Here is a 14,737-nt window from a genome sequence, read left to right on the forward strand (position 1 = left end):
ATTAACCAGAATTCAATCCTTTCTAAAGCTGGATACTGTGAGGACGACAACTGAGGTCTACCAGATGACTGTTTTAGAGCCCGAAGCGGGACACGGACCCTGTCAACTGTGCTCTGCTTTCAGAAATGAACGAAGTCGGTACACAGGTAGGCCAAATAGGCATCAAGAATGAGAGAAAGAAAAAACATACCGACCCATCAGAAGAGTGCAAGACCACTTTTTGATATCCAAGTCCCAACCCACCACCCATCCCAACCACGTAGTCTGGTCTCAAGTTCCAGCTCAGGAAGACGGTCCTCTGGCGGGAAGGCGGGTGCAGCATGCCCACAGGTAAAGTCCGAATCACAGAAACAGGTGAGCAGCCTTGATCGCACACACTAAGTTGCTTTTATTAATCCAGAACGGCATGCTACAGATACTGTACAGCATGAACATTTATTCATTACAAAATGGCTTCCAAACCATTAAAAATGAAACTGGAATAAGAGCATAAAACGGAACAGTAACATCACAACTGTTAGGAAACATTCAAAGTATTCACAAAAAATGTTATAGTTAGCATTTTAATAAACCAGAGAAAAATCGGAGACAGTTTTACAATCGCTTCATGTCAACTACAATGGCACTGAATGAACAGGTTTTAGCTTTATACAGCATTTTGCAACATCAACATGCCTAGGTTTTTTTTTATTTGTAAAGTTTGCCACCCACTCGTCTGTCATACGTGTACATAAGAGCGGCAGCTGGTTTTTCCTTTAAGAGTAATCTAATATACAGAATTTTTGGCCCCTAAGGGTTTATACCTCTTCATTTAAAATGCTTTCTGGACAATCTGCTACCAAACACGTCTTGTTATAGGTGACATTGAAACTACATACAAACCTACCTATGTAACATCACAGCAAAACAGATGAACAAAAATTACAGCATCAAAAAGAGGGAGAAAGCTAAAGTCACTGAGAATTTTGGCACATAAAGTTTTGCACACAGTCAGGCCGTGTCCTAAGGGTACAGAGCTGCCGACTATGAGTTCAAAGGAGAAACAGGGTGCTTCCCGCTGCTGCTCACACAGCGTTGCTAAAATTCCCTCGCTAATTTTCAAGTCTTGTTTTACATAATGGCTTTTAAAGCAACTTTTGTTAATGCTACCGATCCTTTAATGCAACTAGTAATGTCCATTTGGCGGCATCTGGGTTTCATACAGCCAAAAAAAAAAAAAAAAAAAAAAAAAAGTCAAAAAGAGAAACAAAAAAAATATATACACATTTTATATATAAACTTAAAAACCTTGTACAAATGAGTTGTTATATATAAGATGCTTATGCTAAGGGAAAAAAACTTTATACAGTTTCAAGAAAAAGGAAAACATATCTTAAAAGGGACAACGTACAGGTTCGACGAGCAATCTCTAAAGCAATAAATACTACTGGTCCAACAGCGTTGGGATTCCATTAACTGTTGAGTAGCGTCCCCCTCCCCCCAAAAGAACAACACCATGGAACAAGGTATATTAACACATTTAACCCTTTGTTTCTGTACATTTAAACAATAACAAGTAACATCACAATTAAAGTTGTTTCACACAGAGAAAAAAAAAAGGAATATGGCACTGCATTCGTCGTGCCCTTATGGTTTAAAAACCAGATGTAAAATGATTGGTTCGCAAGCTCGTATTTAATACAAATAATACAGAACCAACTCCTTCTGGAGGGCTGCTTCAAAATTGCTTCTTTTTTTTCCTTTTTGTTTTTTAATCAGTCTTTTAAAACTAAGCTATCCGAACTACATAACAGTTATGTATATATATATATTTTTTAAACGCTACAAAGACTTTAAACAGCTGTTGATAAAAATTTTGGTAGAATCATGAGGTTCTTCTCTCATCTACATATTTAAAAGGAGAAATTGAAATAAGAATGGGTCAAATATTGACCAATGAACTCCATAAACATCAACTAATGTAGCCACGCGGCACAAAATTAAGAGTACAAAACAAAACCTTTCCAAGGGGGGGGGGGGGGGGGACAAAGAAGCGAAAACGCAACACTATGCAAACCAACCGGGGCGGCTAACGAAGCTAAAGCTATTCTAAAGACTTGGTCACGAGGGACAGCGGCTGGGGCTGCGTCCCGGCCAGAGCGCTGTGGGAATGTAAGGAAGATGTTGACGGCTGTGCAAGAGAGGAGGAGGACATGATGGGCGGCTGCAAAGCGGCGGGAGGCAGGTCCAGGGCCCCGTTGGGACAGAGGGCGGGGGCCTTGCCGTGGGCGGCCTCGGCAAGCAGGAGGGCGGGCGGCGGAGGCATCATGGACAGGTGGGCCAGGGGGTCGGGCTTCAGGGACAGCGAGAGAGGCTGGGTCTGCTCAGTCTGTGACTTGGCGTCTTGGGGAGGGGAGCCTAGCAGGTTGGGGGAGGGAGGAGGCGAGTCTAGTAAGCTTCCATCTGAAGAGGGTGGACTGAGGCAGCTGCCTTCACCTTGTATGTAGCGAACGCACTTTTTTTTTCTCCTAGAAACAGGGGGAGAGAGTTATCTGTGAATAAAGGGCAAAGATGCCAAGGGAGAGAGTTATCTAATGCTCTGAGCCACGTTGAAGTCGCGTCTGCCCCCAGAGCCGGCATGCCCCGTGGCCAGGGTGCCGCGCTCCCTGGCCTGTCGCCCGCGTCTAAGCCTGCTCTGCGAGCGACATCGTAGGAGGAGAGGCCCAGCCGCCTACCTACCTGCTCCCCCTGCCCCCGCGACACGCCCGCGACCCCACCCCGGCCAGATACCAGGCAGCGGACTGGAGGCGGCCGCACCCGTTTGCCAGAAAGTGGCTGCGTCCACGCTGAGAGCAACTGGCGAGTGTGTTAATTCTCTTCCGGCTTAGACACCCCCTGGCTTGCCCATCCCATCGCCCCTCCACTCCCGCCGCCACCACCCGACTCCCAGTGGCGTCTCTGTGTGTGTGTGTGTGTGTGTGTGTGTGTGTGTGTGTGTGTGAAAGAGAAAGAGAGCTCCTTCCCCAGGCGCCTCCTACCCATATGAAACTCTCAAAATGCTGACTGTTGAGCCCACCCACAGAGCTGAAGGCAGTGCTAGCAAGAGGCTTAGAGGTCTTCACACCACTGCCACCACCACCACCACCACCAACGCCACCACCACCACCACCAACGCCACCGCCAGGCTGCCGCGCCCAGAGAGCTTTCGGGCTTGTCTGTTAAGAACCACACCAAATCAAGAGAGGTCAGAATCAGGTGAGAGGAGGGGAGAAGGGGGGAACAAAAATAAAACGAAAGAAATTAAAAAACAAAACAAAAACAAAAAAATAAAACGAAAACCAAAATGGAAAAAAAAAAAACCACCAAAAACAGGTAGAAGAGGATAAACAAAGGTAGGGGAGGGGGAAGAATAAGAAAAACAGAAAATGATCCAAAGGAACAAGAATAACTGGTTGTATGGCCTGCAGGTTGTGGATTAAATTAGGATTCAAACTTGATTTTTGTTTTTTTAAAGATTTGGGGTCTTCCCCTCCCCCACCCCAGAGTGAGAAGGCTGGAAGGAGAGACAGTGAGGATGGGATGGAGGGGCGTCCTGTCCTGGTCACTATGCCGAGGCCGGTGAATGGAGGGCGCAGCGTGTCACAAGGAAGTGACGACAAAGAAGAAGTGCGGGGGGACCACAGCATGGAACTGGTGGGCCTGGGTTATCGTGATTAGTGTTTAAGCCGGAAAGACTAATTTTGCCCTGCACCAAAACCAGAATCTCCCCTCTACATTTCCCGTTTACATAAGAAATAGGAATGAGAATTTCAGAGACTCTCTTGTTTATCATCAAAGGTTGGGGAAATCGATTCAAGAAATTGAGCATGTGACCTCAAAGCTTCTCTTACTATTAATCCCAGTCCGATGGGGATGATATTTGGTAGGAAAGGTGATCCTGGGAATCAACCCCACTCATGCAGTAAAAATAATGCAGATACAGGGAATGTGCTGACCTCAGGAGCCCTTGAATACAGTTAAAACCATGGCTGATAGCACCCTGTCCAAAAACAAGTGTGTAAGCGCCGGCCGGCTTCCCATCCCTGGAAAGCAGTAAAGATGCTGCCTGGTGTCAGATGTCACTGGCCTTTGAAAGGAAGGGGGTGTAATCAGTTCCTCCTTGGGTCTGTGCCCCAGAGGTGTCTGCTCATGCCCCTCAGTGCCTGGGGTGTGGACTCAGCAAGATGGCAGGAGGGCGGGGAGGAGGGAGGGTGGGAGGGAACATGCTTGGCCTTCCCTGCCTCCCAGAGGCTGAGACCCACTGGGTGGAGGCCTCAGGGTCTACCCGACGCCCCTCTGGGTGGAAAGGAACTCTAGGGGTGCAAGGGCAGGCCCCCTCACCTTCGATTGGAAAGGTTCCTTTTCTCCTCTGGGATAGATTGAGACAGACTGTGGGTTCTGCTCCCATCCCAGAAACCAAGATAAATAATTCAGCCTCTCAGAGTTTTAAACCACCTTAGCCTGCAGATCAAAACATGCTTAAAAAACTAAGATGTCCATGCATTTTAAAAAATGGGAGAAGGGAGGGGTGGGGATGGGGGCGGGGCATAAGCAAAAGTGAGAGAGTGACAAGGACAAAGGAGAGAGGGAGGAGGGGAGAGAAAAGGAGAAACAGGAAAACGGGGGAGTGACGTCAAGCAGCATTCCATGCTATATTAGGGCAGAGTAAAAAGATGGGAAAGCAACTTGGTGGGCTCAAAACAGAATCTTGTTAAAATGTCCTCAAATGTCAAATAAAATTAGAAACCCTGTGTAGCGAGCAAGGAGTCCTGATTGGCTGGGAGCACGTCTGCCGCGCCCCTCACCCACCCGCCCTCCTGCTGACACGGAGGTTTCCACGTCGAGGGGATGAGTGGAAGCGGTTTGAACACAGGACATGAAGACTCTGAAGGACAGTGAGACACTCCCTCTAACAGGTGGCCGAGCAAAAGGCAGTTGGAACACACACACACACACACACACACACACACACACACACTTCTGACGGGCCAGAAAATGCCTCGTTTTGTAACTGATTTTCTTTTTTTTTTTTTAAGGCACATTTTGTCCTATTGATTCAGCATCAAGCCAGATGCTGGCAAAGAGGAAAAGTTGAGGAAAAACGGGGGCAAAACCCATCTGCTTACCCTCCCCCACCCAAGCTCCATCTCCAACCAAGGGGTGGCCTCTGAAAATTGCACTTTTAGCTTCTCATGGATTTATTCTGAAAGGAAACTAAGGGTTCTTCCTGATCCTGTTTTGGAATTGCACCCTTCAGTGAGTGAAAATGCATCTGCTGATGCTTGCAGGGTCTGAGAAACACCCCACGCAGAAGCAAAGTGGCCACCGGGAACGTTCTAAAGGAGTCACGGTGGGAAGGACGCTGGGGAAGGATGAGGGACAGCAGCCCACCATGCTGACAGCTGGCCCCTCAGAGCTGCGCTTTTGAAAATCATGTTTCTGAAGCAGCTACATGGATTTTGGTTTTTGCTTTTGTGTTTTGTGAAAATGCCATGAAACCTCTGGCCTCTGAGGCGGATCCCACACCCTGGCTTTACACAAGGTGCAGGCTATGTCTGAGAAGGGGACGTCAGTCCCGGTCAACATTAGGAATGGTAACTCTCAGGAAAAAAAATGTTAAGTCTAACTTGAAGCAACTGCTTCTGAAACAAAAAAAAGGGGGATTCATAAACCACCACTCATCCCCCCACAAATAAAACAAACACGAGTCCGGCACCATATTGCGAGGTGGGCACAATGGTCTCAGCCATACATTTCTAGAGATCGTGAGAAACCTGCTCAGGACTGAGCCCTGCGATTAGCAAAGTCCGTCACCAAGGCAGGGCATCTCAGACCAGGATTCTGCGGCTAATCACCTTCCCCCTCAGCACAGAGGAGACTCTGCCACGAACTCACCGCCTAGAACTGTCCTCCCTGGGTAGGCCTACTTAAATCCCTAACACTCTTCTTCCGCCTCCTCATGAAACTCTTTTCTGTGGCACAGTGAAGGCCCTGGGATTGTGCAGAAAGGATACTTGTCCCTCCGTGAACACTGCCATCTCACAGAATGAATGACTGGAGGATCTCTCTCCAGGCCTGGAATCCTCCCCCAATGGGCAGACAGGGTCACCTGTGGAGTTCTCTCTCAATAAAGATGCTCGGGCCCTCTCTCCCCTAAACATCTGGCCAACTCGAGGCACTTGGCCAATCCCTCGTAAGGCACCAGGGGGATGGGAAGAGACACAGGAGACTCGTGGGCATGCACGTAATGGGATGGACATCTGATCTAATGTCTAAACACGGAACACATGGCAAAGGCATGAAGGAGAGGGACACGTGACAAGGAGGCACTACAAACAGGGAGGCGTGTTTGGGGGTGTTGAGATACCTACCATCATAATATTCCAAATTCAAAGACTGCTTGTATCAGAACAAAGAAACAACAAATTTAACCAAAGGTGGTCATTAAAGGAAAGGAAATGAGACAGGAACGAGTCGGTATCCCTCCACCAAGAAGGAAGTACCTACAGCTTCCCTGAAATTACAGGTTGGATGGAAACCTGCAGGTGGAACACGGGCGTTCAATTTGGACTCTTCTAATTCATTTTGGAAGCAATGCTCTCTCTCTCTCGCTCTCTCTCTAAACATATACAATATATATTCGTAATTCCGCAGGCTAGCAACGCTGCAGTACGGGACTGCATGACTCATTGCTTGCAGCCCGTCAGCTGGTGCACGCCGTTCAATGCCACGCTTCTTGTCAGCACTGTAAAACAATGTCAGCTAACCAGGCTCCTCTGCCCAGAGACATGTGGTTTATAAACATAAAAGAAAAACAAAACAGAACGGAACCAAAAAACGCCTGCCCCAGAGCCCTTCTCCAAGTGTCCTGACTCTCAAGTGCATGGGAATGGCTCTTGCTGCCAAGTTGTTAGCACTGGAAACGGTGGCTCTATCTAGGCTCAGCATACAAGCCACGGACCGGGCTCGTTCCGGGATGCTGGCTTGCCAAGGAAAAGGGTAAGTGCCCGTCCTGGTCTGTGAAGGGTGTGGTTTCAGTCCTACCACCGGGGATCTGGATATGTTATTCTTAAGAGCAAAGGGGAAAGAAAGAGAAAGAGAAAGTGGGAGAGGCATAAAATTAGCAAGGAAATTTTGAAGAATGAGGATCATTAGTCATTGATGCCGGTAGGGAAGTAGATGGGAACGAGGTCAAAATATATCGACACACTAAGGCAGCAGAAGGACAGAGCGCTTTGATTTTTCCCAAAGGCCTCACAGTGGTCATATACCTGCACGGTTTGCACCATAAAGTCTGTCGGTCAAGCCCGAACAGTGCCCGACACTTCTTTGGAGTATTTGCATCTGTTAGCATAAGGTAAACACAAAAAATACAACACAATGGTGGGTCATGCTCAGTTGGACGTGAAATCTCAGCTACTGCTGACTTGTCTTCTCTATGACCTCGGCTCTATTTGATTGTCTCCCCTCACCAAGGACATGAAAGGAAAAGACTTCTATGAGGCAAAAGAAAAAAAATAAAACAAAACGATAAAACACGCACAAAAAAAACAACAACCAGAAACCAAAAAACAACAAGGAAAAATAAATAAAAAAATAGAAGAGAGAAGGAGGGGAAAAGGTGACGTTGTTTGCTTCTACCTAGGCCAGGATTACGATGGATGTCACTGAGCCCCATCCTGGGTGGTCATGAGGAAGGGGGTTGGCAGGCAACGTTCCCTGGGAGGGGGCGCGCTGGGGTTGGCTGTCGCTGACCCGAGGAGGCACAAATGATGCTGTTTTACAGTGGCATTTTGGCTAGCAGCAGTGGGGAGAACAAGCACATCCCTCACAGAGCAGTGTCCCGCGCCCTCATGTCTCCTAAGATCCACACACAGAGCTACAAAGCAACAGGCCAGAGAAAGGGGAAAAGGCTCGAATAGACCAGCTGCAGACCAGCACAGCGAATCTGGGAAATCTATACACACCTGCAAGGGCCGCACCAGTTATTCTGTTGATCAAGGCCAAAGCGCGCTCGGCATTTCTTAGGAGCGCTCAGGTCTGAATGAGTTCAAGAGAGAAGCGAGCAGAGGAGGAGGACGTGGGAGAGAGAGAGAGGGAGAGAGAGAGGGGGGAAGAGGGAGGGGGGGAGAGAAAGATACAAATAAGAAAAAAATAAAAATAAAAAAGGGAATAAATCAATGACCTGGTTACTAATTACAAAATATCGACTTTCGATTTTTAACTTTCTTTAATTAAAAAAAAAAAGGTAAAAAAAATCACATTCTTATTCAACTGGTGAAATTAGCTGTTGCAAATAAAGCTGCAGTATCCCTTCGTTAAGGACTGTCTCTCCGATTCGTTTTGAGCGGATAAAGGGGAGTCAGATACTGAAAAAACTAAATTTTAAATAATATTGTTCCTCTTTCGGTTCTGCTTTTCTTTCTTTTTTTTTCCTAGCTCTCTCTCAATTTGTTTTTCTTAAAGAAGAAAATAAAGCGAAGGAGGGGATTAAGTTTGTAACATGCTTTTTTCTTCTCAGAGTACAACAGTTTAAAAAAGGAAAAAAAAACTACAAATAAAAACAGAACAAAACGAAACAAAACAGAAAGAAATAAAGAAAGAAAAGGGGGTTGTGGTACTGGGATATTGCAGCTTTTGAAATGTTTTTCTTTTCTTTTTTTTAACCGATGTTCATGACTACTGACAGAAGACCAGATGAAGGTGAACAGGCGGTGTGAATGAGCTGGTCAGGGTTAGTCAGAAGCTCATAGCAGCTTTTAAGCAGGTACAGTCAGTAAAATGCTAGTGGATTTGCAAATTAGGAGCAGGAAAGCAAAAGGAAGAAAAAAACTAAAATAAAAAAAGCGAAGGAGAAAATAATCATACTGCGGATGCATGCTTGCGTGAGAAAACTTAGTGGGAGCAACGGAAAATGCCGTTAGATTAAGGAGGTTTATTACTGAATTCCTTCCATTTTGGTTGGTTTTTCCTTGTTTTGTTTTTGGTTTTTTTTTTTTTTAACCAGTCTCTTTTAAAGAAATACTGCATATTCAATTTGCACAGTTAGTTCAACACTAAGTCACTGTCATCACTGCTTAAACAACTGTTATGGGAAAAATAAATAAATAAACAAAGCGAAAGTTAAATTAAATAAAAAAAAACAACAAAAGCAACTGAAAAAAAATCTACTGAAACATACAAAACCGTGTAGATGGTCATTTTAAAGGATGTTCAAATGTCATACGTGTTTAATGTTAATAAAACTATAATGGCAAGAAAAATTAAAAAAACAGTTTATTGACTATTTTAATGACTCAAAATGACATTAGCACCTGTAATCGGAGGAAGTGAAAGGCAAGGATTTAGGAAACATTCGCTGTGTTCTGAAAAAAAAGAACAAATTATACAAAGCCTTCAAAATTTTTGTTGTCGTTTGTAAAAGCCTGGCCTTCTCCAAGGGGACCTTCTGATATTGCCTATGCAGTATTTCTAATTTCTCCTAGAGAATGACAAACCTCCTTAATTTAAATCGGGTGCAATTTACCACTGTAAAGGCATGCATCAGAACATTCAGGAACAGCCCAGTTAATATCAAACACTCACACACATCCCGCCTACTCCCCCGGCCCCTTCCTCATCCCTACAGACACAGACAAAATAAGCAGACTGCATAAACCCCGCATAGGCATGCCTACTACCCTCCCGTCCCAGGCTCTGCGGTGATTTAAAAACACATTCCACTAGAATTACAATGTGCTTTTCATGCAACAATGAATGTTACTAGCTTTAAAAGGGCAGTCATGAAGCAATTAATTAAAATGCATACACAAAAAGGCTGGCTAAGATGGGTTCCCCCACAATGTCCTGGCCTTGAATTTCTCCTGCCTCCCCCAGACAGAAATCTAAGGTAAGAGTGGTCCTCATAGTACCGCTCCTTCCGACTTCCTCCTTCCTCCTTAGTCTAACTTACCATTGGTCTCTCCGGGCTGCTTGTCCCTTTTCCTCTTCTTCTTCTTCCCCTAGATAAACAGATGAAATACAGGAATTATTGCAGGAAACAGATGGAAGCAGGGCGTCTGGGCTCACCTGGAAAGGAGAAGGCAGGAGGAAGGGAGCATACCGCTGTCTCCGTCCACACCCACGGCTCCCAGAGTGTTTCTGACCCCCCGCTTTTTAATCCCAGTGCCCTTCAGTTGTGCTCCAGCTAGAGGGACACACACTCAGCAAGGGGAAGGGAAGGGCCCAGCAGGGAATGAAGGGAAGACCTCTCTTCCCACACACCTCTGTCCATCCTCAAACCTGACCCAGAGCATCCAAGTCCATAAAGGGGAGAAGGGAACTGATGAAGGAAGATTTAGGGAGGTGTGGAGACACAGGGTTGGGAGCGGCCCAAGAGCCCACAGCCAAGTTTCAAATGACTATGGAGATGGCCATGTGGACTAAGAGAGCCACCCCCACCCCTTGCTCCATGCAAATCTCTTCTTATTAAGGCCAAAAGGGCCTCCTATTCAATCAAAAAACAAAAGCTTTAACTGGGGCTTTACTAGTAACAACGGCTAACATATTTTGAGCACATACTATGCGCCAGGCATGATTCTCAGTGCATGATGCATATTGACTCATTTTCTCCTCACGCAATCCGATCCAACAGGGACTATCACCATTCCAGTTCCGGCACAGGAAGGGGTTACATGAATTTCCCGAGATCACATAGCTAGCAAATGATGGGGCCAGGAAGGGAACTCAGGAGGTCTGGGTTCCACAGCCCTTACCTACTCGGCTGTGCTGCCTACCTATTTAATCCCTTGCCCTCCGAGGAAGGTTTTTAATTGATTACAGGGGACGGATTGCATGGGGTCATTCACATTCTCCAATCTGGTATCTTTACTGTCTGCTCATGGCTGGGGACGTGGCATGGGAAGGAACAGGGAAGAGCCCTGAAGAGCTGACTGCATCCCCGCAGATCTGAAACTAGTTCTCGCTCAGCTCGTCAGTGCTGGTCCTCTCTGTCAGGGTCAGATCCGGGTACGTAGGAAATGTCACAAACGAAAGGACTGGCCTACACGTCTGTTTCCGAACATCTAAATATTGCCTCTGCCTAAAAGTTCTCATGGTATGCTGACGTCAACTCCGGGAGGGAAAGCAGGACTCACAGGTGGTCAACCTGACAACGCATGAGGCCCTGTAAGGAGAACCTCAAGGTGGAGACGCCATGGTTTTAGCTCCATCCAAGGGCTGAGAGCCAACTGTCTCCAAGAAAGCCCGCTTTTCTCTCAGATATTAGGGCCCATACCATTTTGGAAGTTTGTCTTGGCTTTGAGTTTGAAACACTGTGATACATTTTATGTTCCTCGGTAAACAATTTAAAGATTTTTATTTATTTGAGAGAGAGAGTGCATGCGCACACGTGTGTGGGGGGGAGGTGAGGGGGGCAGAGGGACAGAGAATCTCCAGCAGACTCCCCGCTGAGCCCCAAGCCCAATGCAGGGCTCAATCCTACAACCCTCCCTGAGGTCATGCCCTGAACAGAGACCAAGAGTCAGGTGCTTAACCCACTGAGCCACCCAGGCAGGCCCTCGATAAACAATGTAAAAATAAAAAAAATAAAAGTTCACGGGGCCTTCTTGTGGGCCTCGGCAGCCCGCCTTCATGCCTGTGCCTCTCCCAGGGGAGCAGCAAAGTGCTGCCTGGCCATCTTGGAAAAGGCGGGAGTGGCTACTTTCAGTTTATTTAGGAGCCTGAGTGAACGCTCAGCTGGGCACCGAAAACCGCTGTGACTCTGGGCGGTGTTGGCATCCACGTACGCAATGGAGTCTCAGTCACCTCTGGTTTAATACAGTGCTCACCCGTTTCCCATCTCCCGCAATATGTTCTGAAAGGCAGGCGAAAGTTCCAGTCCCCATGGGAAGCTGTCAGTTGAGGATACATGATTGAGATATTCGTGACTGAGGAAAGGCTCCTTTAAACTAAAGGCTTCTAGAGGACAGGGACTGTATTTTAATCAGAAGAGGCTTAATAAACACTATTTAGTGAAGAGGGACATATGTCCCAAGGGGGGCAGCCACCCCGTTATCTTCTTAGATGTAACAAAAGAAAAAGCCTAAAGACGGAGGCGAGGAATGGGGAATTCAAGATGCGCAATGGCTTAGGATTTGTGTCCTGAGCCTAATCTGGAAGAGCCAGAAAGGCAATAATGTTCTAATACAACACCAGCGGTTACACGGCACTACGGGACAGACTGTTTTCTCTTGTGCCCTCAGAAGGTGCCAAGTCCGACAACCCAATGTGACTGTTTTATTCAGTTCTGTTTTGCTAAGGCTTCCATTATCACTCGACTGGAAAAGCAGGAACATGAAAGAGATATGAAGTTTGCTCAGAGAGCTTTTTCCAGAAGAACGTTTTGGACTTTACAACGACCAAAGTAATGTATAGAAACTCCTATGTCAAGTCAGCTAAGAAAAATCCCCAAACCTGACAAGTTCCACCACAGTCAAACCCATAAGACCTTTAACTCGGACCCTTCCTCCACAGACCGTTTCCTGGGGCACAGAAGGGAGGGGAGGGGAGAGGGAGGAGCGTGCGTGTGTGTTCACACTCATGTGTAAGGAGCCATGGTGATAGGAGTCGGACAGTACCCTGTATAAGAGATAAAGCTTCTTTAAGCCCTAAATCTCGATCAGAGGTTCCCCTCTCATAACGAGCTTCCTCTGAATGCGAAGCTGAGCTAAAGTCACTTTAAGTGCCTCGTGGGCCTTCTAAAACCTAGAAAGCACTCCACAAAAAGCCCAGGGCAATGCCTGACTCCCAGGCTAGTCAACGGCAGCGTTCTTTTGAAGCTATCACAAAGTTGGCTTGCATCTTTGTGGGGATCTCCCCCTGCACAACTCGAGGGCACCATGCACACAGGCCAGTGTAAATGGTACTCCCTAGAGCTGTGCAGTACGTATCCTGCAAAGCTGTACATGAAGGCCCCACCATGACCCCAAATGTCTGCTGGGGATATGATAGCTATAGGGGAGCAGAACTCCTCTCTGTGGTACCATTCTAGATCACTCAGAGACTTAGGTCTGTAGCAGGAGAAGGTGGAAGTAAACTCTAAGAGCTTCTGACCCGAAACCAGGAGAAGAGTGTCCTGAAATGAGATGGTTGTGCATGTGGAGGCCGCAGAGCTGGCCTGCTGCTGGAAATCGCCACCTCGAGGTCAGGTGGGGGTGAGCAATAAGCCTGTGGGAGAGCATTCACTTTCTCATCCTCTTCCTTTCCGTTCCAGAAGAAAGGCTTCCCCACGGCACACATGCTGGGGACGAATGGAAAGGTCCCAAGCAGCTAAGACCTGGTGCGTGACCATCTGTGAGTGACAAGGGCCCTGACCAGAGCGAACATTCCAGTGAGAGGTACCAGCACTAATTCCTGTTTCAACTCTCAGGAGGAACAGAGCCTTGTGCCGCCAGCCAAGGCCACTGGGACCTAGAGGGAGGCGGCCGGGGGCAGTGATGAAGACATGCGGGTGAAGCCGAACAGTCTGTGCTCCCCGTGCCCCCCTATCTGCATGGGGAAGAGCAGACTAGCAAGCACGGGTTGACAGGTATGAGAAACAGCGAGAGCCAGCAGAAGACAGCATCCGCTCAGGATGATTCCCGCACCTGTCCGTGGCTTCCTCGTGGCAGGTAAGTTTTGAGAGTCAGCGCGCCTGATTTAACTCTGAATGCCCACAATACTGTGTGTGCACACTCACAACCGGCACTAACTGAACGGATCTCAACCCACATGCAGAGAGCGTCCTCACCACGGATGTCGTTCACCGGAGAGCCAGGTCAGGAGCGCGGACAGCGAAGGACCCTCCACGGCTCCACGCCACTGACCAGAGACGGGAGGAGAAGCCCACTGCTGGCATCAAGGCAAGTTTTGTCTTCACCACCCCAAAGAGTGAATGGTTAAAAATCACTTTATAAAACCAAGTGCCACGGAATAAAAGTACCATGCGAAATAAGACACATCTCATCCACTGAGAGAGGACAGCCGGCCCAGAACTTAGCTGGGCAAAACGTGGAACAAGAGATAACAGGGAGAGGGGACAGAGGTCTCCAGAGGAGAACAAGGTTAGGAGAGGACAGGTATCCTGGGTGTCATGACCACTGCGATTAGTGAAAGCAACAATCCCACCATGTTTCCTAAAACCCCAGAGAGGAAATTAGGCAAATCCTGTAGTCAACACAGAGCCCAGGAAGACACCTCACCTGGCAGAGACCCCTTCCCGACCCTTCCTGGGCCCCGAGACATTTCCTGTGCCCCCCCCCACCCCGAGGAAGACTAGCCCTGGCTGCTTGCAGGGATCCTCCCCACCACCGTGGCCCTCTCAGGAGGAACTAGCTTTCCAACTTGTCTGGCACCGCAGTGAGGGTAATTCTTCCCTTTTCCCTCTTGAGGGCCAAGGCCCTGCTGGAAGGCCTGGGAGGGATTCAACTCTCTCTCTCCACCGCTACTCTAGGCCTTCCTGTCAGCCCCCAAGGACCACTGCTGAGAGGCACAGAAGCCCCGAGGCATATTCTAGAACCATGTCTTTACAAAGACCTGGGCCAGAAGGTGTGAACAGCCCCACGTCAACCCCACGGACCCGAGCTGGAACAACGGAACACTGGCCTCTGCTCTCCTCCTTAAAGAACTCGGGCCTGCTGACGGAGCCATGCTGGAAGCCAAGACAAGGAACATTCCTCCCCCCCCCCCCCCCCCCCCCCCC

The 14,737-nt window shown here is 47.8% G+C and overlaps 1 protein-coding gene across 16 annotated transcripts in view; it reads right to left on the reverse strand.

Moving 5' to 3' along the window:
* Positions 1-368: 368 nt before the first annotated feature.
* Positions 369-14,737, reverse strand: part of TCF7L2 (transcription factor 7 like 2) — a 194,323-nt gene continuing 179,954 nt past the window's right edge. For 11 of the 16 annotated variants that reach the window (XM_040624649.1, XM_040624638.1, XM_040624640.1 and 8 more), the window contains 4 exons: positions 9,971-10,019; positions 9,333-9,383; positions 7,986-8,058; positions 369-2,507 (listed from right to left, as the gene is read on the reverse strand). In XM_040624649.1, the coding sequence (XP_040480583.1) occupies positions 2,084-2,507; positions 7,986-8,058; positions 9,333-9,383; positions 9,971-10,019 (597 nt within the window). In that variant the 3' untranslated portion in view covers positions 369-2,083. Of the gene's footprint in view, positions 2,508-7,289; positions 7,363-7,985; positions 8,059-9,332; positions 9,384-9,970; positions 10,020-14,737 lie in introns of all 16 variants that reach the window. The other 5 variants (XM_040624650.1, XM_040624642.1, XM_040624641.1 and 2 more) reach the window with 4 other exon arrangements.

The sequence above is a fragment of the Ursus maritimus genome, unplaced genomic scaffold (genome assembly GCF_017311325.1).
Source record: "Ursus maritimus isolate PB19 unplaced genomic scaffold, ASM1731132v1 scaffold_7, whole genome shotgun sequence".
Taxonomy (NCBI): domain Eukaryota; kingdom Metazoa; phylum Chordata; class Mammalia; order Carnivora; family Ursidae; genus Ursus; species Ursus maritimus.